The sequence below is a fragment of the Poromitra crassiceps genome (assembly GCF_964638095.1).
Source record: "Poromitra crassiceps genome assembly, chromosome: 2".
Lineage (NCBI taxonomy): Eukaryota > Metazoa > Chordata > Actinopteri > Beryciformes > Melamphaidae > Poromitra > Poromitra crassiceps.
The window spans coordinates 40535191-40557348 of NC_139624.1; the positions used below are offsets into that span (position 1 = coordinate 40535191).

Below are 22158 nucleotides of genomic sequence, written 5' to 3' on the forward strand. Positions count from 1 at the left end.
TGGACATGTTTCATAGAATGGCTTATAAATGATAATTTCAAACGTATCGGATAAATATTCACTAAACCATCGTTGATCATTTCCGACTGGTAATGCCTGAGCGTACATGACCAAGCGGCGACTCGCTAGCTACGTGCTTCATTTGAGACCATTCTTGAGACACGTCCGTCCTCTTCGTCTGACATGGCGTCTTCCTCATTCACCCTCACAGACATTCAGCAACGGATAGATGAAGTAAAGCGGTTTCTTTCTATATCTCTAAACATCGCCAATGCACACACTGTGGAGTTTTACACTCACGATGTTTGGAAGCAGTTCGTGGCTGTGCAGCCAGAGGAGGTCCTGTCAGCCGTCAGTTCATATAATGGCCACGAGGGGGAGCCACAGCCCAGTGCAAATGGTAACTGCATCATGTGGTACAGTAAAGGCAGCAGATTTCTCTTCCCCCTTCTACATGATTATAATTTATATATAATTTGTGTTATTATTAGCATAGTATTATACATCAAACATCTATCAAGAATCAAGATGTCTTAGTTTGCCATTTTAATACACTACCAGAATATTTTCTCTGTGTTTTATGTCGAGGAGAAGGGATAGGTTCAGAACTAACTTTTATATATAAACTTTATAGACAGGACTATGTTTAATGGTTTGTTTTCAAGACCATAAAACGGCAACATTTGTAATGGTGTGTACACTTTTAATATATTTTAACATCTGATGCATGCTACTACATGGGAGGAAAAACAACAACATCCTGAAAAGCTCAAGATGTCTTGCAAGATGAAAATGTGCAACCTCTCCATTCTTTCTAGAGCGATCCAGGACTACATTTGGGTTCTGCGATGATACCAAGCGGCTGGTTGATACCCGTGAATTGCTGCAGGGAGCCAAGGCCTGTTCTCTCCCTGACCTTGGTGTCTGCGTGAGCCGGGATGAGCTACTGCAGGCCCTCAGAGAGAACCTGCCCGCCTCTCCGCCCGCAGAGGAAGGTAGGAAAGAATGGACAACACACGCTTTCTCATGCTGAGAGGAGGAAACAGTCAAGGCTTCGGCATGCCCAGCCCAAATTTGCAACCATAATTTCTGGGATGCTATCATAGGGATGATTTGGGGCCTTCTTAAAGTAAAATTATTCTTTCTTTTGCACTTGTGTTCTGTATGACCCAGCTGCCGTTCTGGAGCCAGATGAGTTCATGAATTCTAAGAAATCCCATGAAGTCCAGTCCATGTCGGAGGTGGTGGCCTGTCTGGCCCAGCACTGCAGAGTCAAGCAGGTGGGGCAACATTTGGCTCTGGCTGGTTGTAAAATCACCGCTAGAAGGTGGGCTTGGCTTAGTAGTCTGAGAGGCATTTGGATGGGACTTTACCTGGAGGGATACAAGGACAGAGGGAAGAAGTGCTGCTTGTGTCTGATATGAAGGCTGGTGCTCAGACTCAAACTGATACTAGAAACATTTTCTTTGGATTCTTCACTTGCTTGTAAAGTTGACGAAAAAGTGAATTCTGTGAAGATGACTTTCAAGGACAAAGCCCCCAGGTCGATACATGGTGGTTATTCTTAATAATCTTTTAATAAAGGCTGTTCATCTTTTTCATTTCTTTTTCACTTTAAAACAGAGTGCCTTGGGTTTTACTTCATTGTTTCACTGCTTAGTTTTTGCCTGGACAGGATGGGTACATCGACTCCAGACAGGCAGCACTTTTAATAACACATACTGAAAGTTTGACCCTCAACTCTCCCCGCTCCCTCCCAGGTGATAGACGTGGGCTCGGGGAAGGGCTACCTGTGCTCCTTCCTGTCCCTGCAGTATGGCCTCCAGGTGTACGGCATCGACTCTTCCAGCACCAACACCCACGGAGCGCAGGAGAGGAACCGCAAGCTGAAGAAGTTCTCCAGGGCGTACCAGAGACGGAAGGCGGCCCGGGCCCGTGGAGAGGCCGCGCACTCCGCTCCGGACGAGTCCGACGAAAACACAAAGGCTGGGAAGAATGGGGATGATGACGTTTTATACACTGCTGAGGAGGAAACTGTGTCACAGAGGGAGGAAGAGGAGGAGGAAGAGCGATCACTAGGGTTAGTCAGTTTATCAGAAGTCAGCAGAGATGGGAAGCAACCAAGTACAAATACTTCGCTGCTGTACTTTTTCAGATTTCAACTCATTGAGTGCCAGCCACTTTTGGAGAACGGACGCTCCCAGTGCCAGAGTTTCAGAGCGTTTTCAGTGATTTCTCGAGGCCCACAGAATATTGTGTGATATTACTATGTAAACACCAAACACGCACAAAGAACGAGGAGACTCTATTGTATCATCAGCAAAAAAAAGTTTATTGATACCATTTTCCGTTCTTTAGTTATGAGCCGGAGAAGATAGGTTGTTTTCAGCAAAAACAGGCGTTTCAAATTAGAAGCTGAGATATTCAGCCTTTTGTGAAATTAAGCATTTCAAGCACATTCACTGACTCTGAAGCTAATATTTTCTGATGTAGTGACGTGGTGTAGTTGTGTGGTGCCCTGCGTGCTCCACCCCCCTCTCCCCCCCCTCAGCTGCAAACTCCTCCCCACACTAACACACAGCCTCACGCACCCAGCGTCTATTTTCGGAGTGCTCAGCGCGACACGGAAAAGCCAAACCGGACTGCTGAGAATGGTTTGGCCCTTCGGCGTCGGGTGCTGCTTTTCTGGCAGCTAATCGTGTGGAGAAACTATACAGCAGAGACAGAGGGGCTCAGTTGTGGGCGCGGATTGACTGCTGTTCGCAGCCAACGTCAGCTCCAGCCAGAGCAATCTATATGGCTCTGGCTGCAGCATGAGCGGTTTCTCTTTCATCACGGGGCTTTTTCCTGCTGTTTTCCTGACCTTTCTCTAATCTGGAGAGCACTGTCGCCACCTAATGAGTCCGTAAAATAGGTTATACACCTTCAATAGCTACAATATTTGTACAGGAGATGCCTGAGGCTTTGATCCACGTCCCACCGTCAAAAAACGCATTTGACCCCGATCGACGTCATTGGCACTCAACGTTACTATTTACTTTGACGCCGATCGACGTCATTGGCACTCAATGAGTTAAGGTATTTGTACTTTGCGGAGTATTTATTTTTCAAACAACTTTTTACTTTATTCCCTACATTTTAACACAAATATCTCTACTTTCTACTCCTTACATTTTCAAAACAGGATACTGTGATGGAAAAATTGCTATCACAATACTTACTTTAGTTTTAAATGCACAACAGACAAAAACGATGACATTGTTTGTCTGTCTCTCTCGTCTCATGCACTTTTTTGTGGAAAAACAATATCACACACAAATTATTGGTGAATTGTATTGGAAAGCATTTATATGGCGCTTTTATCCAAAGCGCTTTACAATCAGTAGGTACATTCACACACTGATGGTGGAAAGCTACCATGCAGGGTGCTGGCACAGCCATCAGGAGCAATTTGGGGTTCAGTATCTTGCCTAAGGACACTTCGACATGCAGGCTGGAGGAGCCGGGGATCGAACCACCAACCTCTTTTATCCAAAGCGATTAGTGAACAACCCGCTCTACCTCCTGAGCTACAGCTGCACCGAAGTATAGTCTTACTCTTTATACATCTTAAAACATGTTTGAAGGGGATCTTTTAAGTTGAATAATCTTTGAATTATATTAATACGTGAGTGACGTGAGTTTCAGATAGCTTTTACACAGAAACAACCAGTATAAATACTTTACCATTTTTATACTTTATTACATTTCAGAGCCTGTCATTTTTTGTTTTACTTTTACTTGAGTAAACAAGTTAAATCAGTACTTCTACTTTTACCAGAGTATTTTTTACACAAGTAACTGTACTTCTACTTAAGTAAAGAATGTGTGTACTTTCCCCCTCTCTGACTGCAGTTTATCAGAAGTTAGTCCTGCAGCTGATGGGAGTTCAGACCCAGGCAAAGAGGAGGTTTTCCTCAGTGCCCTGTCGCTGGATGCGATCGAGGCCACCTCCCCCAGAACCCCCCCTGGCCAGCTGAGCGTGGAGGAGCGGGACAGGAGGAAGAGGGAGAACCTGGAGAGGAAGGCGCGGAGCAGGCCCAGCACCGACGCGGCTGCACTCTTCTCACCTCTCACCTCCTACGTCACCGCAAAGACTGAGCTGCGAGAGCTCATCGATGAGCTGGAGGTGAGCTACAGGGTTCCCACGGAAATCCTTGAAAGTTTGTGAATTTGAGGAGAGGGCGGCGGTCAAGTCCTTGAAAGTTTTGGAAAATATACAAGCTTGAATTTATATATTTTGTGCAAGAATCGAAATTGAAGTTCTCGGTGTTGGGTCCTTGAATTTGAGGGAATTGGGCCTGGAAAGTCCTTGAATTTGATGTTTAAGAAGGTGTGGGAAGCCTGTGAGTAAAAGGGGGGAAAATAGCTGTCATATCCGGAAAAAAAGAAAAAGAATGAAAATGAAATGTTGAAAAGAGATTTGCCGTGCGTCCAAGATTCCCACCAGCTCCTGAAATTACAAGTCTGTCTCGCGGCGGCTGGTGTTTGGATTATTGGAACGGGGAGCTACGATGCTGTCGCGGCGCCAAACACTGCAGCGTGTCATCGTCAATAACCTTTGCCATCAATCCCCCCTCACCCCCCCTCCACACGCTGCAGGATGCGGTGGTGGTCGGCCTGCACACATGCGGCGACCTGGCGCCCAGCACACTGAGGATGTTCACAGCCAAGCAAGAGCTGGCCTCCGTCTGCAGCGTGGGCTGCTGCTATCACCTGCTCTCTGAAGAGCACGACCCGGCCACACAGGGTGAGTGACCACACACACACACACACACACACACACACACACACACACACACACACATACACACACGCACGCACGCACGCACGCACGCGCACACACACACACACACACACACACACACACACACACACACACACAGATCTAGTTGAATATATATATGTACAAGGCATCTCGCATGGCGGCCTCGCCCACCCTGCAACTCACCGAGTAGCTCGCTGAGTAGGCCCTGCAGCTCACCAAGTAGCTCGCCGAGTAGGCCCTGTAGCTCGCTGAGTAGGCCCTGCAGCTCACCAAGTAGCTCGCTGAGTAGGCCCTGCAGCTCACCAAGTAGCTCGCTGAGTAGGCCCTGCAGCTCACCAAGTAGCTCGCCGAGTAGGCCCTGCAGCTCACCAAGTAGCTCGCCGAGTAGGCCCTGCAGCTCACCAAGTAGCTCGCCGAGTAGGCCCTGTAGCTCACCGAGTAGCTCGCTGAGTAGGCCCTGTAGCTCGCATATGCAGCTCGGCCACCAGTGGGGACAAAAATTGAAACAAACAGAGAACATTGCCCACATGCTCTAAATCTTATGACATCACTGATTATGTCACAATGCCTCTTATGACATCACTGATGATGTCACAATGCCTGACATCACTGATGATGTCACAATGCCTGACATCACTGATGATGTCACAATGCATCTTATAACATCACTGATGATGCCACAATAGTCTCTTAAAACAGACTGTCTCATCTACATCCGGCGAATGCAGCTATATACAGTCTGTACGTTACACCCCCAGAACATGCACAAGGAAGTTGGGAAAAAAACCTTCAGACAGGAAAGAAGTTCGACGGAATCCGACCAATCACGACACGTGTGTCCACGAAAAATGCGGCATATTGGATTCTGATTGGACTAATGAGCAGAAGACCCGCCTTTCTCCTTCCCATTCCGGTTGGTGCATGATTCTCCCCCACAAAGTACAGACGGTATGGCGGAAGCATTTGAAAATTGCGGAAGCCAACTCGTCTGTTCTAAGAGACTAATGCCACAATGCCTATGATATCACTGATGACATCACTCCCGGGACAAAAATTGAAAACGAAGAACATTGTCCACTTGCTCCCTCTTATAATAGATGTGCAGAGTGGTGTGTGTGTCTGTGTCTCGCTGTGTGGTGCGTCTGTACATTGTATAGCCGTGACAGTACAGTCTACAGACACAGGGAAGCAGTAATGCGTCAGCAGCAACCCCCTCCGCACGCACGCACGTACACGCACACACACACACACACACACACACACACACACACACACACACACACACACACACACAGACAGACAGACCTCCACCCCTTTTTGAGAACATATGTTTCCTATTGTACAGGGGGCTTCATCCAGAACCATCTACTCCCCCTATTCTGTCTCTCTCTCTGTCTCTCACAGTTTCTCTCTCTTTATCTCTCTCTGTCACACACACAGACACACCCCTTGTCTTGATTCACTCACCTGCAGTTTTCACTTCGTCCCTCTGATCCGATCCAAAGTGAAATATTTTTTCCCCACATTAAACCACATAAACACTTATATTCATATTATATAGTAAACAAGTCAAATGTTCCACTGAGTTCCTGCAGCGCTCGGGCCAACTCGCCCTTCTGGAGACTGCGTTGAGCACGGAGACCCGCTGTTAGAGTCATCAGGGTGGATTTATGGATTTAGGATGACTGTTTAAGGGCTTTGAAAATGAGATTTTTTTTCTTTACCTTTTAATTTAGACGGGATTCAATTGAAAATGATTGATTCCGCATCCTGTGTGTAATATTTCATCTCGGGTCCGAGGGGGGCCTCCGCTTTTATTTAGTTAGCTTGGACTTCCACTCTGAGCAGGCCGTGCATCGGCCTCCGTCGCTGCCTCACCTGGGCTTGGCTCAGAGCAGTCAGTTCAGGTAGCGCCTCCTCCAGCCGTGAAGTCCTGCACTGTTCAGTTTATGAGGTATGAAACTGTCTGCATGTGTACCTCATGCTGTGACTGAAGCCTTCGTGAGATATTCCTCGCTACACTTGATATCTGCTCAATATCACGCCATGTCTGTTAACGGCGTGACGTTTGACCCGCACGTCATGGGGGTGGGGTGGGGGGGATCGGGATTGGCGCCGCCATCGCTTCAGCCAAGAGCCCAATATGATCTCACGACAGCTGATTGAAAACACTCCAGGCGTTACGAGGGGCCCGTCACATGCTCGCCTGTCACTCCCATCCAATCTCTCTCTCTCTCTCTCTTTCTCTCTCTCTCTGTCTCGCTCTCTCTCTCTCTCTCTCTCTCTCTCTCTCTCTCTCTCTCTCAGACACACACACGCACACTCACACACATATGTTCTCTCCCCTGCTGGCCTTGCCGTGCAGTCTGGGATGCAGGCCAACTCCTGTGGTGGGCTACCTCACCCTTAAAAGGAACGAAACCGCTAAAGAGCTGAAAAGCTTAATTATGGAGTAGGTGAAGACATAACCATAGGTAGGCAGTTATAATGTCATTTGCACATAAATTAAGCCTATTCGTATTGCATTAAAGGCATGGTTCATCTCTTGTACCGTACCGCTGATGTGGTATCTCACACTGTTTACTCACACACACAGCAACTACGTGGAGATCAGTGCTGGAAGGCGTCTAAAGTCTGGCCTGGAGTGTCTCTTCTCCACATGTCTGGGACGAGTATACAAGCGTCCGGTGACCGCTCGCACGCATAGTAGAAATATTTGTCTTTCTGAGTGGAAGGGGACAGAAGCAGGCAGGTCGATGTTATGCTTTTGGCCAATGCTTTTCACTCTCTCCCCCGTTATGAATGCTTCTCTGGACCGTGTCCCGACCCCACACCCGTTATGAATGCTTCTCTGGACCGTGTCCCGACCCCACACCCGTTATGAATGCTTCTCTGGACCGTGTCCCGACCCCACACCCGTTATTAATGCTTCTCTGGACCGTGTCCCGACCCCACACCCGTTATGAATGCTTCTCTGGACCGTGTCCCGACCCCACACCCGTTATGAATGCTTCTCTGGACCGTGTCCCCTGTTGGTGCACTGGGCCTTGGCCTCAGTGACCCACCCTTTTAGGAAAGACATGGAAAGGATGGCAGGCTGTCAAGCAGTCACACGCAACACCTCCCATCGGGAGATTAGTGTGTGTGTGTGTGTGTGTGTGTGTGCGCGTGCGTGTGCGTGTGTGTGTGTGTGTGCGCTGGGGTCTACGATGGTTGGAGATGTTCTGAACCTCATGTTATGTTTCTCAAACAACATTAATTAGAGGTCAGGCGTTCTGGATTTCTGATGATAGAAGATGTATTACAAAAATTATATAATTTTTTCAATCATAGGCTTTTGTTAAAGTCGCCCTCCACTCAGAAATGTGTTTTTCTTCTTGTTCCTTCAGTTGGATGTCTGAGCTTCACTGTGCAGAATGATGTCTGTGCAGAGTTTGACACTAGAAGGCTGTTTTCACATTCATCTGCTGAAAGTGGAAAGTTCCTCTGTGCTAATTGAAAATCCCATTTTTAGGGGGAGCGTGTTTTGTGAAATAGTTTGTAAGCCAATCCATGTGCAAGATTCAGCTTATACAAACTCCAGTCTCCACTGCACTGCACATACACTGAGAATGGACTTTACAGTGAAGTAGGAAACATCTTGTGTCTTGCAGGAAAACTTTTGAGATGATTATGAAATATATTTGCATATTTATAGATTCTGGAATTTTTAATGACGAAAAAGGAGTAGATGTAATTCTAAGGATTTTAACAAGGTATTAATTGAACCTGTTTTGTAAAAAAAACACACTCATTATCTATTATTTCTGTGTGTATGTGTGTGTGTGTGTGTGTGTGTGTGTGTGTGCGTGTGTTCCCTACAGAGTGTTTGCGCGGTGTGTGTGGTTTCCCCATGAGTCAGTACCTCAGGGAGCAGTCCTGGTTCTGTGGCAGGAACGCCAGGATGTCGGCGTGCTTGGTGAGTCGGATGACACCGCAGAAAATGTGCGCAGCAGCATATTTTCTACACAAACATGTGTTCTTCTAACTGTAACAACGGTGCCTGGAACAAAAGTCTCTTTAGAACAACAGTGGATTTATTTCTGTACAGTAAGGGTTTATGAGCAGGGCATCTGGGTGCAATAATCCTTTTTAATGAGTTTGGGTGGATTTTCAGGAGTAGTTTTCACCTTTGCAGCTACTTTATATTTTGTACAAAATATTTCAGCTTCCAGGCATTTAACCTTCTGCCTTTTTCCTACAAAACAGGCACTGGAGAGAGTGTCACTGGGTCAAGGGGTAAGTAATACATGCACACATATCATCAATATTATAAATTAATAACCTTTGTCATTGCAAGAATATGGAATAATTTCTTTATACTGATCTGTGCACTGAGCAATTAATGGAATAGTATTAACATATTTGCAATAATCAGAACTCATTCACACCCATCAAAACTGATTCATCAGGGCGTCCAGGCAGCAGTAGATTCCCTGCCCACCAACATGGTGGTCACAGGTTCGAGCCTGGTTGGGGACCCATATAGGCACAATTGGCCGTGTCTGCGGGTGGGAAAGGGTACGTGTCCTGGTCGCTGCACTATTGCCTCCTTTGGTCGGTCAGAGTCTGAGCACCTGTTTGGGGGAGGGGAACTGGGGGGAAAAGCTTGATCCTGCCGGTGACACCCCTCGCTGTCAGCTGGCGACTGTACATGTATTGGAGGAAGCATGTGCTAGTCTACAACTCTCCCCAGATCGGCAGATGGGGTAGAGCAACGACCGGGACACCCTAACAAGTACAATTGGGGAGAAAATGGGGAAAAAACTACTACTAATAATAATAATGATAATTATAATGATAATAAATAAATAATTAAATATTCATCAAATTGTAAAACAGTGAATGTGGGCGTTCACATACTCTCAAGACTGTATTATCTGCATCCTAGATCTAGCATATACATTCAAACAAGCTGCCCCATGAATTCTCCTCTTGTTTTAAAGCTGTGATTGACTACAGTGTATTTGTTTAAAATGCAGAGCCTGGAACTCCGGGCCAAATCCCATATGCAATACCACCAGCCATTAATATGGAATGTTTATAAATATTAATGCAATCACGGCAAGATTGATTACATGTTGGAGGTTGGGGTCTGAAATCCAACAACAGTCTTGATTGCTTGCTAGTCTTGCATCACGTTTGGAAATCGGAGTAGAAAGTGTCAGGGAAATTCCTCCACCTGTCATGTTTCATAATGCTGGGTGGATATGAAGGGAATAAGAATGACAAAAGGGATTAAATGCCTTATTTTCAAGCAAATGCATATCTTTGTTCCACAGATTCAGATGGAGTCCCTGTTCTACCGGGCTGTCCTTCATGTGATTCTGAGGGACCATTACAGTTCCTTTAAAAGGTACTGTAGCTTAGATCTGCTTAGATCAACACATGCCTCCTTCACACTGTGCCCTAACACATGCCTCCTTCACACTGTGCCCTAACACATACCTCCTTCACACTGTGCCCTAACACATACCTCCTTCACACTGTGCCCTAACACATGCCTCCTTCACACTGTGCCCTAACACATGCCTCCTTCACACTGTGCCCTAACACATGCCTCCTTCACACTGTGCCCTAACACATGCCTCCTTCACACTGTGCCCTAACACATACCTCCTTCACACTGTGCCCTAACACATGCCTCCTTCACACTGTGCCCTAACACATGCCTCCTTCACACTGTGCCCTAACACATACCTCCTTCACACTGTGCCCTAACACATACCTCCTTCACACTGTGCCCTAACACATGCCTCATTCACACTGTGCCCTAACACATACCTCCTTCACACTGTGCCCTAACACATACCTCCTTCACACTGTGCCCTAACACATACCTCCTTCACACTGTGCCCTAACACATGCCTCATTCACACTGTGCCCTAACACATACCTCCTTCACACTGTGCCCTAACACATACCTCCTTCACACTGTGCCCTAACACATGCCTCCTTCACACTGTGCCCTAACACATGCCTCCTTCACACTGTGCCCTAACACATGCCTCATTCACACTGTGCCCTAACACATACCTCCTTCACACTGTGCCCTAACACATGCCTCCTTCACACTGTGCCCTAACACATACCTCCTTCACACTGTGCCCTAACACATACCTCCTTCACACTGTGCCCTAACACATACCTCCTTCACACTGTGCCCTAACACATGCCTCATTCACACTGTGCCCTAACACATACCTCCTTCACACTGTGCCCTAACACATGCCTCCTTCACACTGTGCCCTAACACATACCTCCTTCACACTGTGCCCTAACACATACCTCCTTCACACTGTGCCCTAACACATACCCCCTTCACACTGTGCCCTAACACATGCCTCCTTCACACTGTGCCCTAACACATACCTCCTTCACACTGTGCCCTAACACATGCCTCCTTCACACTGTGCCCTAACACATACCTCCTTCACACTGTGCCCTAACACATACCTCCTTCACACTGTGCCCTAACACATACCTCCTTCACACTGTGCCCTAACACATGCCTCCTTCACACTGTGCCCTAACACATACCTCCTTCACACTGTGCCCTAACACATACCTCCTTCACACTGTGCCCTAACACATGCCTCCTTCACACTGTGCCCTAATACATGCCTCCTTCACACTGTGCCCTAACACATACCTCCTTCACACTGTGCCCTAACACATACCTCCTTCCCACTGTGCCCTAACACATACCTCCTTCACACTGTGCCCTAACACATACCTCCTCACATACCTCCTTCACACTGTGCCCTAACACATACCTCCTTCACACTGTGCCCTAACACATGCCTCCTTCACACTGTGCCCTAACACATGCCTCATTCACACTGCCCTAACACATACCTCCTTCACACTGTGCCCTAACACATGCCTCCTTCACACTGTGCCCTAACACATGCCTCATTCACACTGTGCCCTAACACATACCTCCTTCACACTGTGCCCTAACACATGCCTCCTTCACACTGTGCCCTAACACATGCCTCCTTCACACTGTGCCCTAACACATACCTCCTTCACACTGTGCCCTAACACATACCTCTTTCACACTGTGCCCTAACACATGCCTCCTTCACACTGTGCCCTAACACATACCTCCTTCACACTGTGCCCTAACACATACCCCCTTCACACTGTGCCCTAACACATACCTCCTTCACACTGTGCCCTAACACATGCCTCATTCACACTGTGCCCTAACACATACCTCCTTCACACTGTGCCCTAACACATGCCTCCTTCACACTGTGCCCTAACACATACCTCCTTCACACTGTGCCCTAACACATACCTCCTTCACACTGTGCCCTAACACATACCTCCTTCACACTGTGCCCTAACACATGCCTCCTTCACACTGTGCCCTAACACATACCTCCTTCACACTGTGCCCTAACACATGCCTCCTTCACACTGTGCCCTAACACATGCCTCCTTCACACTGTGCCCTAACACATACCTCCTTCACACTGTGCCCTAACACATACCTCCTTCACACTGTGCCCTAACACATACCTCCTCACATGCCTCCTTCACACTGTGCCCTAACACATACCTCCTTCACACTGTGCCCTAACACATACCTCCTTCACACTGTGCCCTAACACATACCTCCTTCACACTGTGCCCTAACACATACCTCCTTCACACTGTGCCCTAACACATGCCTCCTTCACACTGTGCCCTAACACATACCTCCTTCACACTGTGCCCTAACACATACCTCCTTCACACTGTGCCCTAACACATACCTCCTTCACACTGTGCCCTAACACATACCTCCTTCACACTGTGCCCTAACACATACCTCCTTCACACTGTGCCCTAACACATGCCTCCTTCACACTGTGCCCTAACACATACCTCCTTCACACTGTGCCCTAACACATACCTCCTTCACACTGGGCCCTAACACATGCCTCCTTCACACTGTGCCCTAACACATGCCTCCTTCACACTGTGCCCTAACACATACCTCCTTCACACTGTGCCCTAACACATACCTCCTTCACACTGTGCCCTAACACATACCTCCTTCACACTGTGCCCTAACACATACCTCCTCACATACCTCCTTCACACTGTGCCCTAATACATACCTCCTTCACACTGTGCCCTAACACATGCCTCCTTCACACTGTGCCCTAACACATGCCTCCTTCACACTGTGCCCTAACACATACCTCCTTCACACTGTGCCCTAACACATACCTCCTTCACACTGTGCCCTAACACATACCTCCTTCTCACTGTGCCCTAACACATACCTCCTTCACACTGTGCCCTAACACATGCCTCCTTCACACTGTGCCCTAACACATGCCTCCTTCACACTGTGCCCTAACACATACCTCCTTCACACTGTGCCCTAACACATGCCTCCTTCACACTGTGCCCTAACACATACCTCCTTCACACTGTGCCCTAACACATACCTCCTTCACACTGTGCCCTAACACATGCCTCCTTCACACTGTGCCCTAACACATACCTCCTTCACACTGTGCCCTAACACATACCTCATTCACACTGTGCCCTAACACATACCTCCTTCACACTGTGCCCTAACACATACCTCCTTCACACTGTGCCCTAACACATACCTCCTTCACACTGTGCCCTAACACATACCTCCTTCACACTGTGCCCTAACACATACCTCCTTCACACTGTGCCCTAACACATACCTCCTTCACACTGTGCCCTAACACATACCTCCTTCACACTGTGCCCTAACACATACCTCCTTCACACTGTGCCCTAACACATACCTCCTTCACACTGTGCCCTAACACATGCCTCCTTCACACTGGAAATATTTGTAAGCCCAGAATGTTCTACTTCTATTCTTTCAGTTTGCATTGAAAAGGTGAAATGTATAATCTCGTAGTTCATATATAATTCTTCATGACAATGAGGAGGGGCAACACTCTTCCAGATATACAGCTTTGGTGCAATCTCCAGATTGTAATTGCAGTCTAAGTGGGGCGATCACACAGACAGATTGGAGAAGTGGAAAAGTTCACTTTGTTGCTTTTAGTATTTGGCTTGTTTACTGTAGGTTCATACTGACCAAGCAAACCAGTGCTTGTAAACAAAAGTCAGATGGATTTACAAGTAGCTTGTTTATAGGACAGAGTTTGGTAAACTGTCATCCCACCAGGGGACACAGTATGTCAAAATAAACCTGATTCCAGCCCCTGTAACTTAAGCAATGCATGGTGGACTTGTCTGCAGTAAATGACTTTTGACCTCTGGTCTTCATACTAATTAGGAACTCAAGAAGAAATGGCTGTCCTCCATACTGCAGTTTACCCTCCATTATGTTATGCTAGGAGGAACGGCTGGCTATTAGATGTCAACATCCATCTCCTTCTACCCAAAAACTGTGTGTTGTGTGCTCCTTTCCAGTGGCGGTTTGGGACTTGGTGTTTTGAGACTTGCATTTTCAGGTCATTGGCATTGTTCTCATCTGCCTAAAAAACTAAACTACAGGAGGAAATGTTCCAAAGTTAAATTAAACCATATAAAAATTGAAAAAAAGTCCAAGGCAACTCTTCTTATGATTAAAAAGCCTTTATTCTATCATGGCTAGTTCAAATTCGAACACTCCAACATGTTTCGGCCTAAGCCTTCATCAGGGACAATCTTCGGCTCATTCAGATTGTCCCTGATGAAGGCTTAGGCTGAAACATGTTGGAGTGTTCGAATTTGAACTAGCCATGATAGAATAAAGGCTTTTTAATCATAAGAAGAGTTGCCTTGGACTTTTTTTCAAATTTTATATGGACTTTCCCCTTTTGAGTTCCAAAGAGCACCTTCTTTTTTAAGTTTTTAACTTTGATCCAGAGCGTCATAGCCCTCTCCTATATTATCTACCTTACCTTCAATGAAACCACTCCAAACATGCTTGGTCCTTGGTGTGAACACAACATAAGATTCCTCAGAGACCTGAGCCTTATCTGCACTCACATGCTGACGACCCCTCTGTCTCTCTTCCTGTGGCCTTCAGTACAGTGACTAGCTGGATCACATGCATTGGTTTTGGTCCAGCGACACCTACTCATTGCTGTGAAGTTGCTGAGAAGTTGTTTAACGGCTTGGTCGGTTGCTAAGGTGTGATGAGAATAAAACAGGCGAGAAACAAAGCGGGAGTAAAGAAGTGAATGTTGTTTATGTCGTGGCGATTACTCGAGTTGAGACTGAGTACAGCGAGGCAACGCATGGGGCTGAATTGTGTGCGTGTCTCTCTTCCACAGTGAAAAGCGAGTGGGGAATGTCTACTCCAAGGCTAAATCATTTGTGGACTACGTACGCCGCGCTCTACGGAGACTGGAACTGGATGAATCAAAGGTTAGGACTGGAATATTACCCTCATCTTACAGCACCTTCCAGAATTTACAGTAAGGAAAGTTATACAGTACGAATTGAAAAAATAATAATATGCTCATTAATTTAACATTCAAACCATATTGGGTTGAGAGTTGAAATGTATGTTATCTCCTTCCACATCTTCAGAATGATTGTAACAGTATAACTACACTATAATTATCCATAAGTGGATCCTGAACTCTCCTCGCAATCTCAGTCATATCTTGCTGTAAATTGTGAAACTCAAACCATGTGTCTATTTGGATCATGCGTTTTTCACTTTTCTTTCAAATTTCAAATTTAGTCACGTCGGATTCATAAACTGTACCAGTCATCTGCTTAAAATGCCTGCCCTCTTGCTTTAGGGCGATGTCAGGCATTGTCCTACAATATAAGTGTTGTTGAGTGTTTGAGAAGATGTCATCGGGCTGCCCTGAGGAGACGTTTGAATCAGGATGATGTATTTCTCCTGGTGGTTCATTCTGTCTGTCTTAACGCCTGCACCCTGGCTCCTGCACTTGTTGGAGAAGCTAAGCAGGGCTGACTGTGATTAGTCATTGGATGGGAGATCATGGTTGCTGGAAGTGGTGTTGGATGACCAGTAGGAGGTGCTCTATCCTCTGGTCTCATGAATATTTTCCCCAATGCTGCCCAAGGGCAGAGACAGGGACTCTGTCCTGTGAGTGAGGACCGTCCTTCGGATGAGACGTTAAACCGAGGTCCTGAGTGACTCTCTGTGGTCGTTAAAGATCCCATCGGCACTCTTCACAAGAGTAGGGGTGTAACTCCAGTGTCCTAGCTAAAATCCCACACAGGCCTTCCTTCAATCATGGCCACCTAATCATCCATCGATATCGAATTTGCTCTTTCAGTCCTCTCCTCTCCTCCGTGATAGCTGATTTGTGGTGAACCTTCTGGCGCAAACTGGCTGCCGTGCATCACCCAGATGCATGCTACACATTGGTTGTGGATGAGTTGAGTCACCCCCTGACCCCGATATGTGAAGCGCCTTGAGTACTTAGGAAAGCTCTATATAAATGCAATCAATTATTATGATCAATTATTATTATGTCGCTCACAGCTCCACAAGCCATAGACCTCTCTCTCTCCCTCTCTCTCTCTAGCTCCCCGACAGTGTCATCCAGGACTACCATGACACATACATAGCACGGATGGGTGAGATGCATGCCTTTAACATGGTGAGTCCTCGCCAAATACGGAATGCCTGCGGGAGGTCCCTCGCTGTGGGTCGCCTTTGTCTTTGGGAGAGGTTCTTAACCCGCACTCCCCTGGGTTTAGATTTACACAACAACTACAATACCCTATGCGAGCTCTGCTTTGTGTACATCATTCTTTCCCTGTAAACCGAGACGACACGAGGCCGTCAGACTGCAGTCTGTTAAACAAGATCATTATAGAATTGAGGGAAATAATACAGCAACGATTATACAAATGGTTAGAAAATCAGCCTCCAGGGTTGAACTAAGACCACTAATTGTGGTGTCAACCGACATCCCAATTTTCCCTCGTGAAATAAAGCAGTCAAATGGTTTTGGAGGGGATGGCCCACTACCTACTGGGAAGGCCATCGCCATGCTGGGTTTCAAGCGTGGACAATGTGGGGAGTAGCCCGAAAAGACTGTTACTTTTTGTCATCTTGGATTAACATTACAGACAAGAACAATGCCATATTGTAGTCGCTACATTCAGAGGGTCCTGTTGGAAAAGCTAGAAAAATGAAATTGAATCTCTCTTACAGCACACTTAATGCTTTTCTTCTGTCCTGCATTTCCTTGTCTAGTTGAAGGTGATGCTGGCTCCCTGTATCGAGGGTCTGATTCTCCTGGATCGCCTCTGCTACCTAAAAGAACAGGTAACAATCACCAGCATGGTCATAGCTACAGTGTGTGTGTGTGTGTGTGTGTGTGTGTGTGTGTGTGTGTGTGTGTGTGTGTGTGTGTGTGTGTGTGTGTGTGTGTGTGTGTGTGTGTGTGTGTGTGTGTGTGTGTGTGCGTGTGCGTGTGCGCGCGCGTGTGTGTGTGTGTGTGTGTGCGCGTGCGTGCGTGCGTGGGGGGGTGGTGTGGGATAAAGAGAAAATTGTGTTTGTGGGAGTGGTGTACATGCAAAAGGTTAGGGCAAAATGTATGAGAGTTTTCTTGTGTGGATATATCCGTGTCCAGTACCCTGTACTACGAAGCTTTGAATTGAGACGATGCGGGCATAGTCATCATTGATAAAAACTAGCCTATTTTTGCTCATATATTGGCATACAGCCTACAGGACACAGTTCCAGCTGAAAGATGCAAGAATAGCCTGCATATTTAGTATTGGGGCTATCCCATATTTAAACTAATATCTATATTATATGTATAGGCTTTTCTGGCATGTAGGAGAATATCACCCTCACTCCATTTGAGGGTCCGTTCATGATATGCGCCGCGGTGATTAATAGTGATCATATTTCTCCACGCATCGTTGAGCTGTTAAGACATAAAGTGGTAAGTAGGCTTAATTTAATTATGTAGCCTACAGAGCCACGAATGTTTTGCTTGTTCTATTCTCAGTTGACTGCAATCTATTTTTCATATGGCGATCTTATGAATGGTGAGTGACTCCAGAGAGCCGATATTATATGGGTCTCTCATGGATTTTGATCTTATCCTCTGAAGCTAACCTGGTCGCGACCAGGTTAGCTTTGCAGCGTCAGTTGCCATGGTGATTGAAAGTTAACTTGCTTTGTAGTACGGCTAAACCAGGTTTAAACTCAAACTTACTCGGATAAGGCATTAAACTAGCTTCGTAGTACAGGCCTCAGCTTTACAGGGCAACAATACATTTCTCTGTATTTACATTGTTTTTCCAGACATGTACTCTCACCTCTAGCTAAGTGTGAACAGTTGACTCCCCGATATCCATGCCTGGAAGTGAGAGGTCAAGGTCATTAACCTACTGTAAACTAAAACTAAGACAGCAACTAGGTGTTAAAAACATGATCCTAAACTGGAATAAAAATAAAAATTACACTTTGTGAAAACACTACAATTGAACTAAATGATCTTGTCTACAAAAATAAAAACAAAATCTAGTTGAATTGCTTTGACTCCTTTTGCTGATGTGCAGGGTAAAATAAATTTTAGTTTATTGAAAAATGTGTGTAAATACTTGAACTTTTATCACTTTACCTTTGCAAAATTCCACTCGTAACAAAAATTCAAAAAAACACTTGAATTGAAACTAAATAAAAACTAAACTAAAACTTACCAAACCCACACTGTGAAAACGAACTCAAACTTAGCTGAAATTGAAGTAAAAACTGACAACTATATAAAAAGTAAAGCTAAATGAAAACTCCCCAGCTGCCTCGTCACATGGCGGCCACACATTCTCCTTTTACAACTCCGCTGTACATTGACTTATGATCTTGATGATTTGCTTGTACAGTGCAGGATTTGGAATCCGTTTCCCCCGATGACGAATGTGTGATCGTGCAGGAATCTCAGTGGAAATCCGGAGTGATCGTTGAGCGTGTAGGTGTTCGCTAAATTAAAACTGGCCCGTCATTTAACGTCTTCGGTTTCTCCTGCCAAACATAACATGCTAATGTGCGCTCTGAGTCGCTGTGATGAGATGCGTATGAGCCAAAAGCTTTGAAGTTCTGATTACATGTGCGATTGTGTCAGATGGACTTCCTTAGCAGGGATCTGTAATCAAACTACATAACGTCAAGTGTTTAGATATCTCCCTCGAGGAGGAGGAGGAGTGTGTGTGTGTGTGTGTGTGTGTGTGTGTGTGTGTGTGTGTGTGTGTGTGTGTGTGTGTGTGTGTGTGTGTGTGTGTGTGTGTGTGTGTGTGTGTGTGTGTGTGTGTGTGTCTAAAATGTATATGCACATTTGGCCGAGGTTTTTCTCCACTTCTGAACAAGGGGAAGATCTGCAGTTAGATAGATTTGTATACTGTATAGTAGTGTTTTTCAAACTTTATGTGGCCAAGGCACGCACATCAAAAGGCAAGCCAAAATCTCAAGGCACACCTGTATTCATATCCATGGAAAATAGTCTGTATATGCTTTTCATTTAATTAACAAGCATATTTACTTAAAATAATTCAAGAATGAATTTGAAACTTTGTAAAAAATTAACGTTCTGTTATTAAACCTGTCAGTTTCTTATCGGACCTATTCTCCCTGCCTTTCCATCCACCTGTTACTCTGCCATATGTGCTGTCTGACCCACTGACAATAGGCTGCTAGTTGACACTCTTGATTGAATGCAGTTTGATCTCATATCATCATCTCTTTCTGTTTCATGGGGGTTTGGGGGGAGAGGGTCGGTGCTCCCATCAGCTAACAAGAGATCCTAAAGTGACGGGAAAACATTAGTGAAAGTATCCCAAGCGAAAGTTAAATACCTGGACTTGCTTCACGGCACACAAGTGTGCCGCAGCACGCCATTTGGGAACTGAGCCTGAGGCTATTGCAGTGGTGTTGATGGATAAACACTTATGCACTTATAAAGCACTGTATATATACAGTATATACATGGTGTCACTACAGTATGTGGGCGTAATGTCTGGAGCAGGGCTGTAGTGGTCATAAAAAAGCAGGTGGGTAAGCTACAATATATCTGCAGCAGCTCTCATGCTGTTGTAAAAAAGGTGGATAAACCATAAACTTCAGTCGCCCACAAGACTAGATACAGTATAGGAGATTGAACAACTGAAACATAATCATATCCCTATAAATATATATATCATTTTATCGTCGTCATCATCATCATCGCCTCTAACAGAGAGGAACCACGTTCTCCAGGTTGGGTACAGAACACATTCTCATTCAGATATCTTGAGGTGAGAGGTCAAGGGACCCCTTTGAAAATGGCCATGTCAGTTTTTCCCTCGCCAAAATTTCGCCTGCGTTTGGACCGTTATTTAGCCCCCTTTCCGACAAGCTAGCATGCCAGCGTTGGGACCAATAGATGCCTTGGGTCTTCTACTTTCATATGAGACCAGTAGCTTTAAAAAGGAGCCAGCTACAGCCTCTGAAAGACAGTCATGTCGGCAGAAGACTTCCACGATTAAAAGTCAACACGATAGCAAGTCATAAACTATCATAAAAAGGTGAGGAAATGCTATGTTGTATATAAAAAGGTAGGCTACGTCATTTGCGCTTACGTGCGTTTACCCCCCCACTACAGCCCTGCTCTGGAGGAAGGTGGAAGGACTGAAATGTGGACAGTAAAATCAGTGTGTGCAGGAATCTCCTTTTTTAGTAAGGATATCAGGAGAATGTATTCCTTCCGACGCAAAGGAGAACACGGCGTGCGTGCTATTTATATCTATTATCATTCATAAAGACGCGTAACTGAGCAGCACACTGTCCAGGCAGACTGTTTGCTGGAGACAAACTGGTTTTACGCACAAACGCCAGTCCACCTGACACAATATTTGCACAGATGTTTCGTCTCTGGGGATTTTTTAGAAAGAACTTTAATGGCGAGAACAACGTACACGTCGAAGAGTCACACTGTAGTCGCAGATGAACTAGGAGGAGAAAGCAAGATTTTTGATAACTGTGTGTGTGTGTGTGTGTGTGTGTGTGTGTGTGTGTGTGTGTGTGTGCGCGCGTGTGCGTGCGTGTGCTACAGGAGGACATTTCATTCTCTGCACTGGTGCAACTCTTTGATCCTCTGCTGTCACCGAGGTGTTACGCTGTCGTTGGAGTGAAAGGTTATGGAAGAGTTATGAAGACACAATTAGAGACTGATTAACTTCTATGCATACAATGGTTGTGATTGTAGACTTTCATATCGTCATGCAGTTCATACATTGCGAGTGAATATCTTTTGTTCTGTGCTGTAAAATACAGCATTTTGTTTTGATCATACGTATGGTTTTAGAAGAGTTCTGAAATGTATTGATTATTATTGCAACGCCTGTATCGCATCACAATTTTAAAAGGTGTTTTGTATTCTTTATTGCATTTGATATTAAATACTGAAACATGAACAGTGTTTAGTCCTCAGTCTCAGCCTTGCTCTGGTCTCAGTGGATCACTCATGAGAACACATGTTTAAAACAGCTGGAAAGACAATCTGTCAACCCCACATTGTTTGATTGAGTTATGTCCATCTAATACCTTTGTCTCTGTTCTCTCCAGTCTCTCCTGAGAGAACTGTTGCGTTTAAGGACTGGTCAGGGGGCCAGGGGCACTGTGGGATTTGGGGAAACCCGGATCCTCTCTGCTGGGTTGTGCAGGTCTGGAAAGCCCATTTCTAGGCTTCCAAACCAGAGGAAGTAGAGGAAAGGGTAGAGGGGGCAAGGGGAACCCTTGACCCTTTTTTAATCTTTCCTCCTGTTTTGCTCTGTCATTTCATAAATCACTCTCTCCTTCTATCCTTCAAAGTGAAGCTTATAGACTTCAGCGCAGACATGAATGCATTACACATAAACTTGACAGGAAGCCGAAAACATGGGGTCAGGTGCAAGGGAGCAGCTGAAAGCATCAGATTATAGCCTAGATGGTTATCACATTTAACACAGAAAGCCATATACCATATTATACAATTTAAACAATGTCACTTTTACTTGATTTAATTTTCAATATCCAAATGTCAGGAAAATAGGAGCAATTATTTAAAGTGAATTTTTATGATTTTTTTATATTGAAAATTCACGCAGATACTTTTCGGTACTTATCTTTTAGGCTCTAAGCAGGTTATCTCCTTGATATTTATATCAATTGTGTCATATTTTTGCAGCAGGCTATGTCCTTATGGAGTCAGATTTGTCTCAAAAATAATGCACAAAACAAGTTTCACAAATGTATATCACGACTCACAAATAAACATGATCACAATTGTATTCTCCTCTCCACAAACAAATGCCACCCGACTACTACAACAAATAGGAACGAATTTACAGAGTTGTCA

At 45.5% G+C, this 22158-nt stretch overlaps 1 protein-coding gene across 1 annotated transcript; it reads left to right on the plus strand.

Annotated features, from left to right (window-relative positions):
• Nucleotides 1-183: 183 nt before the first annotated feature.
• mettl25 (methyltransferase like 25) lies at nucleotides 184-21003 on the plus strand (the record flags this gene model as incomplete). Its single annotated transcript, XM_083651832.1, has 13 exons — nucleotides 184-400; nucleotides 819-995; nucleotides 1174-1280; nucleotides 1761-2080; nucleotides 3910-4168; nucleotides 4642-4789; nucleotides 8671-8765; nucleotides 9056-9085; nucleotides 10129-10202; nucleotides 15121-15214; nucleotides 16357-16431; nucleotides 17034-17105; nucleotides 20875-21003. 13 exons carry the CDS (start codon nucleotides 184-186, stop codon nucleotides 20995-20997), a joined length of 1791 nt encoding a protein of 596 aa, XP_083507958.1. The 3' UTR covers nucleotides 20998-21003.
• Between the last annotated feature and the right edge of the window lie 1155 nt (nucleotides 21004-22158).